The sequence below is a fragment of the Oncorhynchus masou genome, chromosome 28, assembly GCF_036934945.1.
Source record: "Oncorhynchus masou masou isolate Uvic2021 chromosome 28, UVic_Omas_1.1, whole genome shotgun sequence".
Lineage (NCBI taxonomy): Eukaryota > Metazoa > Chordata > Actinopteri > Salmoniformes > Salmonidae > Oncorhynchus > Oncorhynchus masou.
In genome coordinates, this window is record NC_088239.1 from 2,250,623 (window position 1) to 2,265,965 (window position 15,343).

At 51.1% G+C, this 15,343-nt stretch overlaps 1 protein-coding gene across 1 annotated transcript in view; it reads right to left on the bottom strand.

The window, feature by feature from the left end:
* Positions 1-15,343, bottom strand: part of map3k22 (mitogen-activated protein kinase kinase kinase 22) — a 193,945-nt gene that overhangs the window by 14,174 nt on the left and 164,428 nt on the right. Inside the window, exon 16 of the mRNA XM_064941127.1 lies at positions 4,381-4,510. Coding sequence (XP_064797199.1) covers positions 4,381-4,510 — 130 coding nt within the window. The remainder of the gene's footprint in view (positions 1-4,380; positions 4,511-15,343) is intronic.

Sequence of the window (15,343 nt, forward strand, 5' to 3'; positions counted from 1 at the left end):
TGAAGAAAAGCAGGCACAAACTATGGTGCTGCCACCACCATGTTTGACAGTGGGGATGGGTGTGTTGTGGTTGATGAGCTGTGTTGCTTTTACGCCAAACATAACATTTTGCATTGTTGCCAAAAAGTTCAATTTTGGTTTCATCTGACCAGAGCACCTTCTTCCACATGCTTGGTGTGTCTCCCAGGTGGCTTGTGGCAAACTTTAAACAACACTTTTTATGGATATCTTTAACTCGTGAATAAAGCCTCAGGCTCATTAGCATAACGCAACGTTAACGATTTCTGAAAATCGCAAATAAAATGAAAATAATGCACCTGCTCTCAAGCTTAGCCTTTTCTTAACAACACTGTCATCTCAGATTTTCAAAATATGCCTTTGAACCATAGCAAATCACTAATTTGTGTAAGAGTATGCTAAGCTAGCTTAGCATTTTGAGTAGCATTTAGCACGCAACATTTTCACAAAAACCAGATAACCAAATAAATAAAATCATTTACCTTTGAAGAGCTTTGGATGTTTTCAATGAGGAGACTCTCAGTTACATAGCAAATGTTCAGTTTTTCCTGAAAGAATCTTTTTGTAGGAGAAATCGCTCTGTTTTGTACATCAATTTGGCTACCGAAACGAACCGAAAATTCAGTCACCAAAACGTCAAACTTTTTCCGAATTAACTCCATAATATCGACCAAAACATGGCAAACGTTATTTGGAAACAATCCTCAAGGTGTTTTTTCACATATCTCTTCATTGATATGCAGTTCGTGGAAGCCTGCTTTCCCCTCAGAATCGCATGGAAAAATACCAGCAGCTGAAAAAGACGCACCAATTTCGACGGAGGACACCGGGCAGACACCTGGAAAATGTAGTCTCTCATGGTCAATCTTCCAATGATATGCCTACAAATACGTCACAATGCTGCAGACACCTTGGGGAAACGACAGAAAGGGCAGGCTCATTCCTCTCGCATTCACAGCCATATAAGGAGACAATGGAAAACGGAGCCTCAAAAATCCTGCTGGTTTCCTGGATGCCGTTTCATCTTGGTTTTGCCTGTAGCTCCCGTTCTAGGGCACCCACAGAGAATATCTTTGCAGTTCTGGAAACGTCAGAGTGTTTTCTTTCCAAAGCTATCAATTATATGCATAGTCAAGCATCTTTTTGTGACAAAATATTGCGCTTAAAACGGGCACGTCTTTTTATCCAAAAATGAAATAGCGCCCCCATAGCATCAAGAGGTTAAGAAATGGCTTTCTTCTTGCCACTCTTCCATAAAGGCCAGATTTGTGCAATATACGACTGATTGTTGTCCTATGGACAGAGTCTCCCACCTCAGCTGTAGATCTCTGCAGTTCATCCAGAGGGATCATGGGCCTCTTGGCTGCATCTCTGATCAGTCTTCTCCTTGTATGAGCTGAAAGTTTAGAGGGACGGTCAGGTCTTGGTAGATTTGCAGTGGTCTGATACTCCTTCCATTTCAATATTATCGCTTGCACAGTGCTCCTTGGGATGTTTAAAGCTTGGGAAATCTTTTTGCATCCAAATCCGGCTTTAAACTTCTTCACAACAGTATCTCGGACCTGCCTGGTGTGTTCCTTGTTCTTCATGATGCTCTCTGCGCTTTTAACGGACCTCTGAGACTATCACAGTGCAGGTGCATTCATACAGAGACTTGATTACACACAGGTGGATTGTATTTATCATCATTAGTCATTTAGGTCAACATTGGATCATTCAGAGATCCTCACTGAACTTCTGGAGAGAGTTTGCTGCACTGAAAGTAAAGGGGCTGAATACTTTTCAGTTTTTGATTTGTTAAAAAAGTTTGAAATATCCAATAAATGTTGTTCCACTTCATGATTGTGTCCCACTTGTTGTTGATTCTTCACAAAAAAATACAGTTTTATATCTTTATGTTTGAAGCCTGAAATGTGGCAAAAGGTCGCAAAGTTCAAGGGGGCCGAATACTTTCGCAAGGCACTGTATATGCTCCGTTTATCTCTACCGGTTGTGTTTCCTTAACTGGAGAACAAGCTGATGAAAAGCCCATACAAATCTTATGAGACACTGGGGCGGGGCAGTCAGTTATTGTTACTGATGCTCTCCTGAAACAGATTGTGGCTCGCATGTCATATTACAGGGGAACGTACCTGTACCATTACACTGGGTCCACTTAGTGTCAGACTTGGTATCAGGGCGTTTCCGTGTTGGTGTAGTGTCTACACTGCCAGTAAAAGGAGTCACATTGCTACTACGATACTCCTGTGTTAGAGGTAGTAGACAACCCAGAAATCAAAACTACAGATAAATTGGTTCAAGCATTTCCCCATGTTTTGCCTGCTTGTGTGTTAACGAGGGCACAATCTCGTAAGCTATGAGATGTGGTGGATTTGTCTAGTTCCATTTTTGAGAATATTGAGGTAGAAGATGATGCACCGAGTAGTCCTTCTGCAAGGCCGACAGTTTTTACCCTTTTGTAAAAAAGCAAAAATCGCACCCCAATTACATGATTATTTTGTATGTCACCCTCGAGAAGGTGATTGAATGTCAAAAAGGAGACCGACTTCGCAAGTGTTTTGCTTCGGTAATTTCCATTGAGGAAGCTAAAACCAGAGAGACCGCCTACTTTATGGAAGCGTTTTGATGCGTAACTGGGCAGCTCATGACACCATTAATGACTGGAGTGAAGTGTGTCAAGTGGTTGTTCCTACACCGTTCTGAGGTGCTGTCACTCGCCCATGACCAGGCGTGGTCTGGACATTTGGGGATTCAAAAGACTTATAACTGATTTCTTCTGGCCAGGTTTGAACTTCCGGCGCCGACAGAGATGGCCGCCTCGCTCCCTTTTTTGATTTGAAGTCTGACGTTGTCTGACTTTGCTATGGGAACGACATCTTCAACGCACGTTCTAATGAACTCGCACACCGAATCAGAGTATTCGTCAATGTTGTTATTTGACGCAATACGAAACATGTCCCAGTCCACGTGATGGAAGCAGTCTTGGAGTGTGGAATCAGCTTGTTCGGACCAACATTGGACAGACCTCAGCGTGGGAGCTTCTTTTTTTAGCTTTTGTCTGTAGGCAGGTATCAGCAAAATGGAGTCGTGGTCAGCTTTTCCGAAAGGGGGGCGGGGCAGGGCCTTATATGCGTCGCGGAAGTTAGAGTAACAGTGATCCAAGGTTTTTCCGCCCCTGGTTGCGCAATCGATATGCTGATAAAATTTAGGGAGTCTTGTTTTCAGATTAGCCTTGTTAAAATCCCCAGCAACAATGAATGCAGCCTCCGGATAAATGGTTTCCAGTTTGCAAAGAGTTAAATAAAGTTCGTTCAGAGACATCGATGTGTCTGCTTGGGGGGGATATATACGGCTGTGATTATAATCGAAGAGAATTCTCTTGGTAGATAATGCGGTCTACATTTGATTGTGAGGACTTCTAAATCAGGTGAACAGAAGGATTTGAGTTCCTGTATGTTTCTTTCATCGCACCATGCCTCGTTAGCCATAAGGCATACACCCCCACCCCTCTTCTTACCAGAAAGGTGTTTGTTTCTGTCGGCGCGATGCGTGGAGAAACCCGTTGGCTGCACCGCATCGGATAGCGTCTCTCCAGTGAGCCATGTTTCCATGAAGCACAGAACGTTACAGTCTCTGATGTCCCTCTGGAATGCTACCCTTGCTCGGATTTCATCAACCTTGCTGTCAAGAGACTGGACATTGGCAAGAAGAATGCTAGGAAGTGGGGCACGATGTGCCCGTCTCCGTAGCCTGACCAGAAGACCGCCTCGTTTCCCTCTTTTTCGGAGTCGTTTTTTTTTGGGTCGCTGCATGCGATCCATTCCGTTGTCCTGTTTGTAAGGCAGAACACAGGATCCGCGTCGCGAAAAACATATTCTTGGTCGTACTGATGGTGAGTTGACGCTGATCTTATATACAGTAGTTCTTCACGACTGTATGTAATGAAACCTAAGATGACCTGGGGTACTAATGTAAGAAATAACACGTAAAAAAAAAAAAAAAAAAAACTGCATAGTTTCCAAGGAACGCGAAGCGAGGCGGCCATCTCTGTCGGCGCCGGAAGAAGCTTGTTGTCCTATGTTGTTGTCTCAGACCGGACAGACCTTCAGGGAGCATTTCACTCACTCTACACCGGTTGTTTAACAATAAAATGGGATTTGATTTGACAGATACACACATCATCCTGTAAGTCTGTCAATATGACCAGACCGTTGATATATCTGTGTACGATCATGTTGCTATGTTTCAATATGACCAGACCGTTGATATATCTGTGTACGATCATGTTACTATGTTTCAATATGACCAGACTGTTGATATCTCTGTTTACGATCATGTTGCTGTGTGTCAATATGACCAGACCTTTGATATCTCTGTGTACGATCATGTTGCTGTGAAGGTAGAAGACTCCCTGGAGGATCTGTCTGGTGTAGCGCCGCGTCACCTTCTCTGTCAGCGCCCCATATGCCTTCAACTGGTCCTTAATGGAACCCTGAAATAGACAGAGAAACTGGTCAGACCAGACGGAGAGACACCGAATAGACAGACAGACGACCACAGACACCAGACAGACACACCAAGAGACGAGAAAGACACCAGACCGACTGATTGACAGAGAGACCAGACCGACAGAGAGACCAGACCGACAGAGAGACCAGACCGACAGAGAGGCCAGACCGACAGAGAGGCCAGACCGACAGAGAGGCCAGACCGACAGAGAGGCCAGACCGACAGAGAGGCCAGACCGACAGAGAGGCCAGATTGACAGAGACCAGACCGACAGAGAGGCCAGACCGACAGAGAGGCCAGACCGACAGAGAGGCCAGACCGACAGAGAGGCCAGACCGACAGAGAGGCCAGACCGACAGAGAGGCCAGACCGACAGAGAGGCCAGACCGACAGAGAGGCCAGATTGACAGAGAGGCCAGATTGACAGAGACCAGACCGACAGAGAGGCCAGACCGACAGAGAGGCCAGACCGACAGAGAGGCCAGACCGACAGAGAGATCAGACGGACCGACAGAGAGATCAGACGGACCGACAGAGAAATCAGACCGACAGAGAGATCAGACCGACAGAGAGGCCAGACCGACAGAGAGGCCAGACCGACAGAGAGGCCAGACCGACAGAGAGGCCAGATTGACAGAGACCAGACCGACAGAGAGGCCAGACCGACAGAGAGGCCAGACCGACAGAGAGGCCAGACCGACAGAGAGGCCAGACCGACAGAGAGATCAGACCGACAGAGAGATCAGACCGACAGAGAGACAAGACCGACAGAGAGATCAGACGGACCGACAGAGAGATCAGACCGACAGAGAGATCAGACCGACAGAGAGATCAGACCGACAGAGAGGCCAGACCGACAGAGAGATCAGACGGACCGACAGAGAGATCAGACGGACCGACAGAGAGATCAGACCGACAGAGAGATCAGACCGACAGAGAGATCAGACCGACAGAGAGGCCAGACCGACAGAGAGGCCAGACCGACAGAGAGGCCAGACCGACAGAGAGATCAGACCGACAGAGAGGCCAGACCGACAGAGAGGCCAGACCGACAGAGAGGCCAGACCGACAGAGAGGCCAGACCGACAGAGAGGCCAGACCGACAGAGAGGCCAGACCGACAGAGAGATCAGACCGACCGACAGAGAGATCAGACCGACAGAGAGATCAGACCGACAGAGAGATCAGACCGACCGACAGAGAGATCAGACCGACCGACAGAGAGATCAGACCGACAGAGAGATCAGACCGACAGAGAGACAAGACCGACAGAGAGGCCAGACCGACAGAGAGGCCAGACCGACAGAGAGGCCAGACCGACAGAGAGATCAGACCGACAGAGAGATCAGACCGACAGAGAGATCAGACCGACAGAGAGGCCAGACCGACAGAGAGGCCAGACCGACAGAGAGATCAGACCGACAGAGAGACCAGACAGGTGACCAGTTAACTTAAACATGTTTTATTATCAAACACCAGATAGGTGTAATACTACTACTACAACTACTACGGCTGACCCTGTAAAACAACACATTACCCTAGTAGTATGATAGGTGTTGTTTTACAGGGTCAGTCATAGTAGTATGATAGGTGTTGTTTTACAGGGTCAGTCATAGTAGTATGATAGGTGTTGTTTTACAGGGTCAGTCATAGTAGTATGATAGGTGTTGTTTTACAGGGTCAGTCATAGTAGTATGATAGGTGTTGTTTTACAGGGTCAGTCATAGTAGTGTGATAGGTGTTGTTTTACAGGGTCAGTCATAGTAGTATGATAGGTGTTGTTTTACAGGGTCAGTCATAGTAGTATGATAGGTGTTGTTTTACAGGGTCAGTCATAGTAGTATGATAGGTGTTGTTTTACAGGGTCAGTCATAGTAGTATGATAGGTGTTGTTTTACAGGGTCAGTCATAGTAGTATGATAGGTGTTGTTTTACAGGGTCAGTCATAGTAGTATGATAGGTGTTGTTTTACAGGGTCAGTCATAGTAGTATGATAGGTGTTGTTTTACAGGGTCAGTCATAGTAGTATGATAGGTGTTGTTTTACAGGGTCAGTCATAGTAGTGTGATAGGTGTTGTTTTACAGGGTCAGTCATAGTAGTATGATAGGTGTTGTTTTACAGGGTCAGTCATAGTAGTATGATAGGTGTTGTTTTACAGGGTCAGTCATAGTAGTATGATAGGTGTTGTTTTACAGGGTCAGTCATAGTAGTATGATAGGTGTTGTTTTACAGGGTCAGTCATAGTAGTATGATAGGTGTTGTTTTACAGGGTCAGTCATAGTAGTATGATAGGTGTTGTTTTACAGGGTCAGTCATAGTAGTATGATAGGTGTTGTTTTACAGGGTCAGTCATAGTAGTGTGATAGGTGTTGTTTTACAGGGTCAGTCATAGTAGTATGATAGGTGTTGTTTTACAGGGTCAGTCATAGTAGTATGATAGGTGTTGTTTTACAGGGTCAGTCATAGTAGTATGATAGGTGTTGTTTTACAGGGTCAGTCATAGTAGTATGATAGGTGTTGTTTTACAGGGTCAGTCATAGTAGTATGATAGGTGTTGTTTTACAGGGTCAGTCATAGTAGTATGATAGGTGTTGTTTTACAGGGTCAGTCATAGTAGTATGATAGGTGTTGTTTTACAGGGTCAGTCATAGTAGTATGATAGGTGTTGTTTTACAGGGTCAGTCATAGTAGTATGATAGGTGTTGTTTTACAGGGTCAGTCATAGTAGTATGATAGGTGTTGTTGTACAGGGTCAGTCATAGTAGTATGATAGGTGTTGTTTTACAGGGTCAGTCATAGTAGTATGATAGGTGTTGTTTTACAGGGTCAGTCATAGTAGTATGATAGGTGTTGTTTTACAGGGTCAGTCATAGTAGTTGATAGGTGTTGTTTTACAGGGTCAGTCATAGTAGTATGATAGGTGTTGTTTTACAGGGTCAGTCATAGTAGTATGATAGGTGTTGTTTTACAGGGTCAGTCATAGTAGTATGATAGGTGTTGTTTTACATGGTCAGTCATAGTAGTATGATAGGTGTTGTTTTACAGGGTCAGTCATAGTAGTATGATAGGTGTTGTTTTACAGGGTCAGTCATAGTAGTATGATAGGTGTTGTTTTACAGGGTCAGTCATAGTAGTATGATAGGTGTTGTTTTACTGGGTCAGTCATAGTAGTATGATATGTGTTGTTTTACAGGGTCAGTCATAGTAGTGTGATAGGTGTTGTTTTACAGGGTCAGTCATAGTAGTATGATAGGTGTTGTTTTACAGGGTCAGTCATAGAAGTATGATAGGTGTTGTTTTACAGGGTTAGTCATAGTAGTATGATAGGTGTTGTTTTACAGGGTCAGTCATAGTAGTATGATAGGTGTTGTTTTACAGGGTCTGCCATAGTAGTATGATAGGTGTTGTTTTGCAGGGTCAGTCATAGTAGTATGATAGGTGTTGTTTTACAGGGTCAGTCATAGTAGTATGATAGGTTTTGTTTTACAGGGTCAGTCATAGTAGTATGATAGGTGTTGTTTTACAGGGTCAGTCATAGTAGTATGATAGGTGTTGTTCTACAGGGTCAGTCATAGTAGTATGAAATGTGTTCAGTCACATTGTCTGTGCACTGCTTGGACATCAGGGCCCATTTTGAGCAGTTTATTGTTTCAAAACAGAATGCCCTCAGAGGGCTTGCAGCATTTCTCCTGTTTTCAGTCCTTAACACCGTCGCCTGGCCGTCTCTTCTCTTCCTGTTTTCAGTCCTCTGAGGGGAAACGAGATCTGCTCAGTCACACCTGTGACGCACAACAGACAGACCCTCACCAGGGAAACCAAGGAGCAGGTCCCTTACCTCTCTCCCCAGTTCGCCCCCTCTGCCCCGCCCTGCCCCGTTCCGCCCAGTCCTGCTCCCCGTCCTGCTCCCCGGCCTGCTCCCCGTCCTGCTCCCCGTCCTGCTCCCCGTCCTGCTCCCCGGCCTGCTCCCCGGCCTGCTCCCCTCTGCCCCGGCCTGCTCCCCTCTGCCCCGGCCTGCTCCCCTCTGCCCCGGCCTGCTCCCCTCTGCCCCGGCCTGCTCCCCTCTGCCCCGGCCTGCTCCCCTCTGCTCCGTTCTCCCTTTCCTCTTCACACTTTTGGAAAGACAGATCAATTACTCCCTGGCTGGTGCCAGTCCCCCTCCACTCCTCCACCCCCTCCACTCCTCCTCCCCCTCCACCCCCTCCACTCCTTTCAGAGGCTGATCGGATCCAGCAACGTAGCCAGACCAGACACACTGACTTGGCCCCAGGCCACTGACCAACACCCTTCTTCCTCTCTGCCAGCTAACCTCAGAGAAGTATAAACATGTCCCAAGACCAGACAATGTGTGACTAAGACACTTAAACTCGACACCGCCTCAGTTACAGCTGGGGCCAGAGAGGAATGGGACAGTATGGGGAGGGGGTAGAGAGGACTGGGACAGTATGGGGAGGGGGTAGAGAGGACTGGGACAGTATGGGGAGGGGCCAGAGAGGACTGGGACAGTATGGGGAGGGGCCAGAGAGGACTGGGACAGTATGGGGAGGGGGTAGAGAGGACTGGGACAGTATGGGGAGGGGGTAGAGAGGACTGGGACAGTATGGGGAGGGGGTAGAGAGGACTGGGACAGTATGGGGAGGGGCCAGAGAGGACTGGGACAGTATGGGGAGGGGCCAGAGAGGACTGGGACAGTATGGGGAGGGGCCAGAGAGGACTGGGACAGTATGGGGAGGGGGTAGAGAGGACTGGGACAGTATGGGGAGGGGTAGAGAGGACTGGGACAGTATGGGGAGGGGGTAGAGAGGACTGGGACAGTATGGGGAGGGGGTAGAGAGGACTGGGACAGTATGGGGAGGGGCCAGAGAGGACTGGGACAGTATGGGGAGGGGCCAGAGAGGACTGGGACAGTATGGGGAGGGGGTAGAGAGGACTGGGACAGTATGGGGAGGGGGTAGAGAGGACTGGGACAGTATGGGGAGGGGCCAGAGAGGACTGGGACAGTATGGGGAGGGGCCAGAGAGGACTGGGACAGTATGGGGAGGGGCCAGAGAGGACTGGGACAGTATGGGGAGGGGCCAGAGAGGACTGGGACAGTATGGGGAGGGGGTAGAGAGGACTGGGACAGTATGGGGAGGGGGTAGAGAGGACTGGGACAGTATGGGGAGGGGGTAGAGAGGACTGGGACAGTATGGGGAGGGGGTAGAGAGGACTGGGACAGTATGGGGAGGGGCCAGAGAGGACTGGGACAGTATGGGGAGGGGCCAGAGAGGACTGGGACAGTATGGGGAGGGGGCAGAGAGGACTGGGACAGTATGGGGAGGGGCCAGAGAGGACTGGGACAGTATGGGGAGGGGCCAGAGAGGACTGGGACAGTATGGGGAGGGGGTAGAGAGGACTGGGACAGTATGGGGAGGGGGTAGAGAGGACTGGGACAGTATGGGGAGGGGCCAGAGAGGACTGGGACAGTATGGGGAGGGGCCAGAGAGGACTGGGACAGTATGGGGAGGGGCCAGAGAGGACTGGGACAGTATGGGGAGGGGCCAGAGAGGACTGGGACAGTATGGGGAGGGGGTAGAGAGGACTGGGACAGTATGGGGAGGGGGTAGAGAGGACTGGGACAGTATGGGGAGGGGCCAGAGAGGACTGGGACAGTATGGGGAGGGGGTAGAGAGGACTGGGACAGTATGGGGAGGGGGTAGAGAGGACTGGGACAGTATGGGGAGGGGGTAGAGAGGACTGGGACAGTATGGGGAGGGGGTAGAGAGGACTGGGACAGTATGGGGAGGGGGTAGAGAGGACTGGGACAGTATGGGGAGGGGCCAGAGAGGACTGGGACAGTATGGGGAGGGGCCAGAGAGGACTGGGACAGTATGGGGAGGGGGCAGAGAGGACTGGGACAGTATGGGGAGGGGCCAGAGAGGACTGGGACAGTATGGGGAGGGGCCAGAGAGGACTGGGACAGTATGGGGAGGGGGTAGAGAGGACTGGGGTAAAGAGGATGGGGTAGAATGGGCTGGGGTAAAGAGGAGGGGGTAGAATGGGCTGGAGTAAAGAGTAGGGGGTAGAATGGGCTGGGGTAAAGAGTAGAGAGGGTAGAATGGGCTGGGGTAAAGAGGAGGGGGTAGAATGGGCTGGGGTAAAGAGGAGGGGGTAGAATGGGCTGGGGTAAAGAGGAGGGGGTAGAATGGGCTGGTGTAAAGAGGAGGGGGTAGAATGGGCTGGGGTAAAGAGGAGGGGGTAGAATGGGCTGGGGTAAAGAGTAGGGAGGGTAGAATGGACTGGGGTAAAGAGGAGGGAGGGTAGAATGGGCTGGGGTAAAGAGGAGGGGTAGAATGGGCTGGGGTAAAGAGGAGGGGTAGAATGGGCTGGGGTAAAGAGTAGGGGGTAGAATGGGCTGGGGTAAAGAGTAGAGAGGGTAGAATGGGCTGGGGTAAAGAGTAGAGAGGGTAGAATGGGCTGGGGTAAAGAGGAGGGGGTAGAATGGGCTGGGGTAAAGAGGAGGGGGTAGAATGGGCTGGGGTAAAGAGGAGGGAGGGTAGAATGGACTGGGGTAAAGAGGAGGGGGTAGAATGGACTGGGGTAAAGAGTAGGGAGGGTAGAATGGGCTGGGGTAAAGAGGAAGGGGTAGAATGGGCTGGGGTAAAGAGTAGAGAGGGTAGAATGGGCTGGGGTAAAGAGTAGAGAGGGTAGAATGGGCTGGGGTAAAGAGGAGGGGGTAGAATGGGCTGGGGTAAAGAGGAGGGAGGGTAGAATGGGCTGGGGTAAAGAGTAGGGAGGGTAGAATGGACTGGGGTAAAGAGGAGGGGGTAGAATGGGCTGGGGTAAAGAGGAGGGGGTAGAATGGGCTGGGGTAAAGAGGAGGGGGTAGAATGGGCTGGGGTAAAGAGGATGGGGTAGAATGGGCTGGGGTAAAGAGGAGGGAGGGTAGAATGGGCTGGGGTAAAGAGGAGGGAGGGTAGAATGGGCTGGGGTAAAGAGGAGGGAGGGTAGAATGGGCTGGGGTAAAGAGTAGGGAGGGTAGAATGGGCTGGGGTAAAGAGGAGGGAGGGTAGAATGGGCTGGGGTAAAGAGGAGGGAGGGTAGAATGGGCTGGGGTAAAGAGGAGGGAGGGTAGAATGGGCTGGGGTAAAGAGGATGGGGTAGAATGGGCTGGGGTAAAGAGGAGGGGGTAGAATGGGCTGGGGTAAAGAGTAGGGAGGGTAGAATGGGCTGGGGTAAAGAGTAGAGAGGGTAGAATGGGCTGGGGTAAAGAGGAGGGGGTAGAATGGGCTGGGGTAAAGAGGAGGGGGTAGAATGGGCTGGGGTAAAGAGTAGGGAGGGTAGAATGGGCTGGGGTAAAGAGGAGGGAGGGTAGAATGGGCTGGGGTAAAGAGGATGGGGTAGAATGGGCTGGGGTAAAGAGTAGGGAGGGTAGAATGGGCTGGGGTAAAGAGGAGGGGTAGAATGGGCTGGGGTAAAGAGTAGAGAGGGTAGAATGGGCTGGGGTAAAAAGTAGAGAGGGTAGAATGGGCTGGGGTAAAGAGGAGGGGGTAGAATGGGCTGGGGTAAAGAGTAGAGAGGGTAGAATGGGCTGGGGTAAAGAGTAGAGAGGGTAGAATGGGCTGGGGTAAAGAGGAGGGAGGGTAGAATGGGCTGGGGTAAAGAGGAGGGGGTAGAATGGGCTGGGGTAAAGAGGAGGGAGGGTAGAATGGGCTGGGGTAAAGAGTAGAGAGGGTAGAATGGGCTGGGGTAAAGAGTAGAGAGGGTAGAATGGGCTGGGGTAAAGAGGAGGGGGTAGAATGGGCTGGGGTAAAGAGGAGGGGGTAGAATGGGCTGGGGTAAAGAGTAGAGAGGGTAGAATGGGCTGGGGTAAAGAGTAGAGAGGGTAGAATGGGCTGGGGTAAAGAGTAGAGAGGGTAGAATGGGCTGGGGTAAAGAGGAGGGGTAGAATGGGCTGGGGTAAAGAGGAGGGGGTAGAATGGGCTGGGGTAAAGAGTAGAGAGGGTAGAATGGGCTGGGGTAAAGAGTAGAGAGGGTAGAATGGGCTGGGGTAAAGAGGAGGGGGTAGAATGGGCTGGGGTAAAGAGTAGGGAGGGTAGAATGGGCTGGGGTAAAGAGGATGGGGTAGAATGGGCTGGGGTAAAGAGGAGGGAGGGTAGAATGGGCTGGGGTAAAGAGGAGGGAGGGTAGAATGGGCTGGGGTAAAGAGGAGGGGGTAGAATGGGCTGGGGTAAAGAGGAGGGGTAGAATGGGCTGGGGTAAAGAGGAGGGAGGGTAGAATGGGCTGGGGTAAAGAGGAGGGAGGGTAGAATGGGCTGGGGTAAAGAGGAGGGGGTAGAATGGGCTGGGGTAAAGAGGAGGGGGTAGAATGGGCTGGGGTAAAGAGGAGGGGTAGAATGGGCTGGGGTAAAGAGGAGGGAGGGTAGAATGGGCTGGGGTAAAGAGGAGGGAGGGTAGAATGGGCTGGGGTAAAGAGGAGGGAGGGTAGAATGGGCTGGGGTAAAGAGTAGAGAGGGTAGAATGGGCTGGGGTAAAGAGGAGGGGGTAGAATGGGCTGGGGTAAAGAGGAGGGGGTAGAATGGGCTGGGGTAAAGAGTAGGGAGGGTAGAATGGGCTGGGGTAAAGAGGAGGGGGTAGAATGGGCTGGGGTAAAGAGGAGGGGGTAGAATGGGCTGGGGTAAAGAGTAGGGAGGGTAGAATGGGCTGGGGTAAAGAGTAGAGAGGGTAGAATGGGCTGGGGTAAAGAGGATGGGGTAGAATGGGCTGGGGTAAAGAGGAGGGAAGGTAGAATGGGCTGGGGTAAAGAGGATGGGGTAGAATGGGCTGGGGTAAAGAGGAGGGAGGGTAGAATGGGCTGGGGTAAAGAGGAGGGGTAGAATGGGCTGGGGTAAAGAGGAGGGGTAGAATGGGCTGGGGTAAAGAGGAGGGGGGTAGAATGGGCTGGGGTAAAGAGGAGGGGGTAGAATGGGCTGGGGTAAAGAGGATGGGGTAGAATGGGCTGGGGTAAAGAGGAGGGGGTAGAATGGGCTGGGGTAAAGAGGAGGGGGTAGAATGGACTGGGGTAAAGAGGAGGGAGGGTAGAATGGGCTGGGGTAAAGAGGAGGGGGTAGAATGGGCTGGGGTAAAGAGGAGGGAGGGTAGAATGGGCTGGGGTAAAGAGTAGGGAGGGTAGAATGGGCTGGGGTAAAGAGTAGGGAGGGTAGAATGGGCTGGGGTAAAGAGTAGGGAGGGTAGAATGGGCTGGGGTAAAGAGGAGGGGTAGAATGGGCTGGGGTAAAGAGTAGGGAGGGTAGAATGGGCTGGGGTAAAGAGGAGGGAGGGTAGAATGGGCTGGGGTAAAGAGGATGGGGTAGAATGGGCTGGTGTAAAGAGGATGGGGTAGAATGGGCTGGGGTAAAGAGGAGGGGGTAGAAAGGGCTGGGGTAAAGAGGAGGGAGGGTAGAATGGGCTGGGGTAAAGAGGAGGGAGGGTAGAATGGGCTGGGGTAAAGAGGAGGGAGGGTAGAATGGGCTGGGGTAAAGAGGAGGGGGTAGAATGGGCTGGGGTAAAGAGGATGGGGTAGAATGGGCTGGGGTAAAGAGGAGGGAGGGTAGAATGGGCTGGGGTAAAGAGGAGGGAGGGTAGAATGGGCTGGGGTAAAGAGGAGGGAGGGTAGAATGGGCTGGGGTAAAGAGGAGGGGGTAGAATGGGCTGGGGTAAAGAGGATGGGGTAGAATGGGCTGGGGTAAAGAGGAGGGAGGGTAGAATGGGCTGGTGTAAAGAGGAGGGGGTAGAATGGGCTGGGGTAAAGAGTAGGGAGGGTAGAATGGGCTGGGGTAAAGAGTAGAGAGGGTAGAATGGGCTGGGGTAAAGAGGATGGGGTAGAATGGGCTGGGGTAAAGAGGAGGGAGGGTAGAATGGGCTGGTGTAAAGAGGAGGGGGTAGAATGGGCTGGGGTAAAGAGTAGGGAGGGTAGAATGGGCTGGGGTAAAGAGTAGAGAGGGTAGAATGGGCTGGGGTAAAGAGGATGGGGTAGAATGGGCTGGGGTAAAGAGGAGGGAGGGTAGAATGGGCTGGGGTAAAGAGGATGGGGTAGAATGGGCTGGGGTAAAGAGGAGGGAGGGTAGAATGGGCTGGGGTAAAGAGGAGGGGGTAGAATGGGCTGGGGTAAAGAGGAGGGGGTAGAATGGGCTGGGGTAAAGAGGAGGGAGGGTAGAATGGGCTGGGGTAAAGAGGAGGGGGTAGAATGGGCTGGGGTAAAGAGGAGGGAGGGTAGAATGGGCTGGGGTAAAGAGTAGGGAGGGTAGAATGGGCTGGGGTAAAGAGTAGGGAGGGTAGAATGGGCTGGGGTAAAGAGGATGGGGTAGAATGGGCTGGGGTAAAGAGTAGGGAGGGTAGAATGGGCTGGGGTAAAGAGTAGGGAGGGTAGAATGGGCTGGGGTAAAGAGGATGGGGTAGAATGGGCTGGGGTAAAGAGGAGGGAGGGTAGAATGGGCTGGGGTAAAGAGGATGGGGTAGAATGGGCTGGGGTAAAGAGGAGGGAGGGTAGAATGGGCTGGGGTAAAGAGGAGGGGGTAGAATGGGCTGGGGTAAAGAGGAGGGGGTAGAATGGGCTGGGGTAAAGAGTAGGGGGTAGAATGGGCTGGGGTAAAGAGGAGGGGGTAGAATGGGCTGGGGTAAAGAGGAGGGGGTAGAATGGGCTGGGGTAAAGAGGATGGGGTAGAATGGGCTGGGGTAAAGAGGAGGGGGTAGAATGGGCTGGGGTAAAGAGTAGGGAGTAGAATGGGCTGGGGTAAAGAGGAGGGAGGGTAGAATGGGCTGGGGTAAAGAGGATGGGGTAGAATGGGCTGGGGTAAAGAGG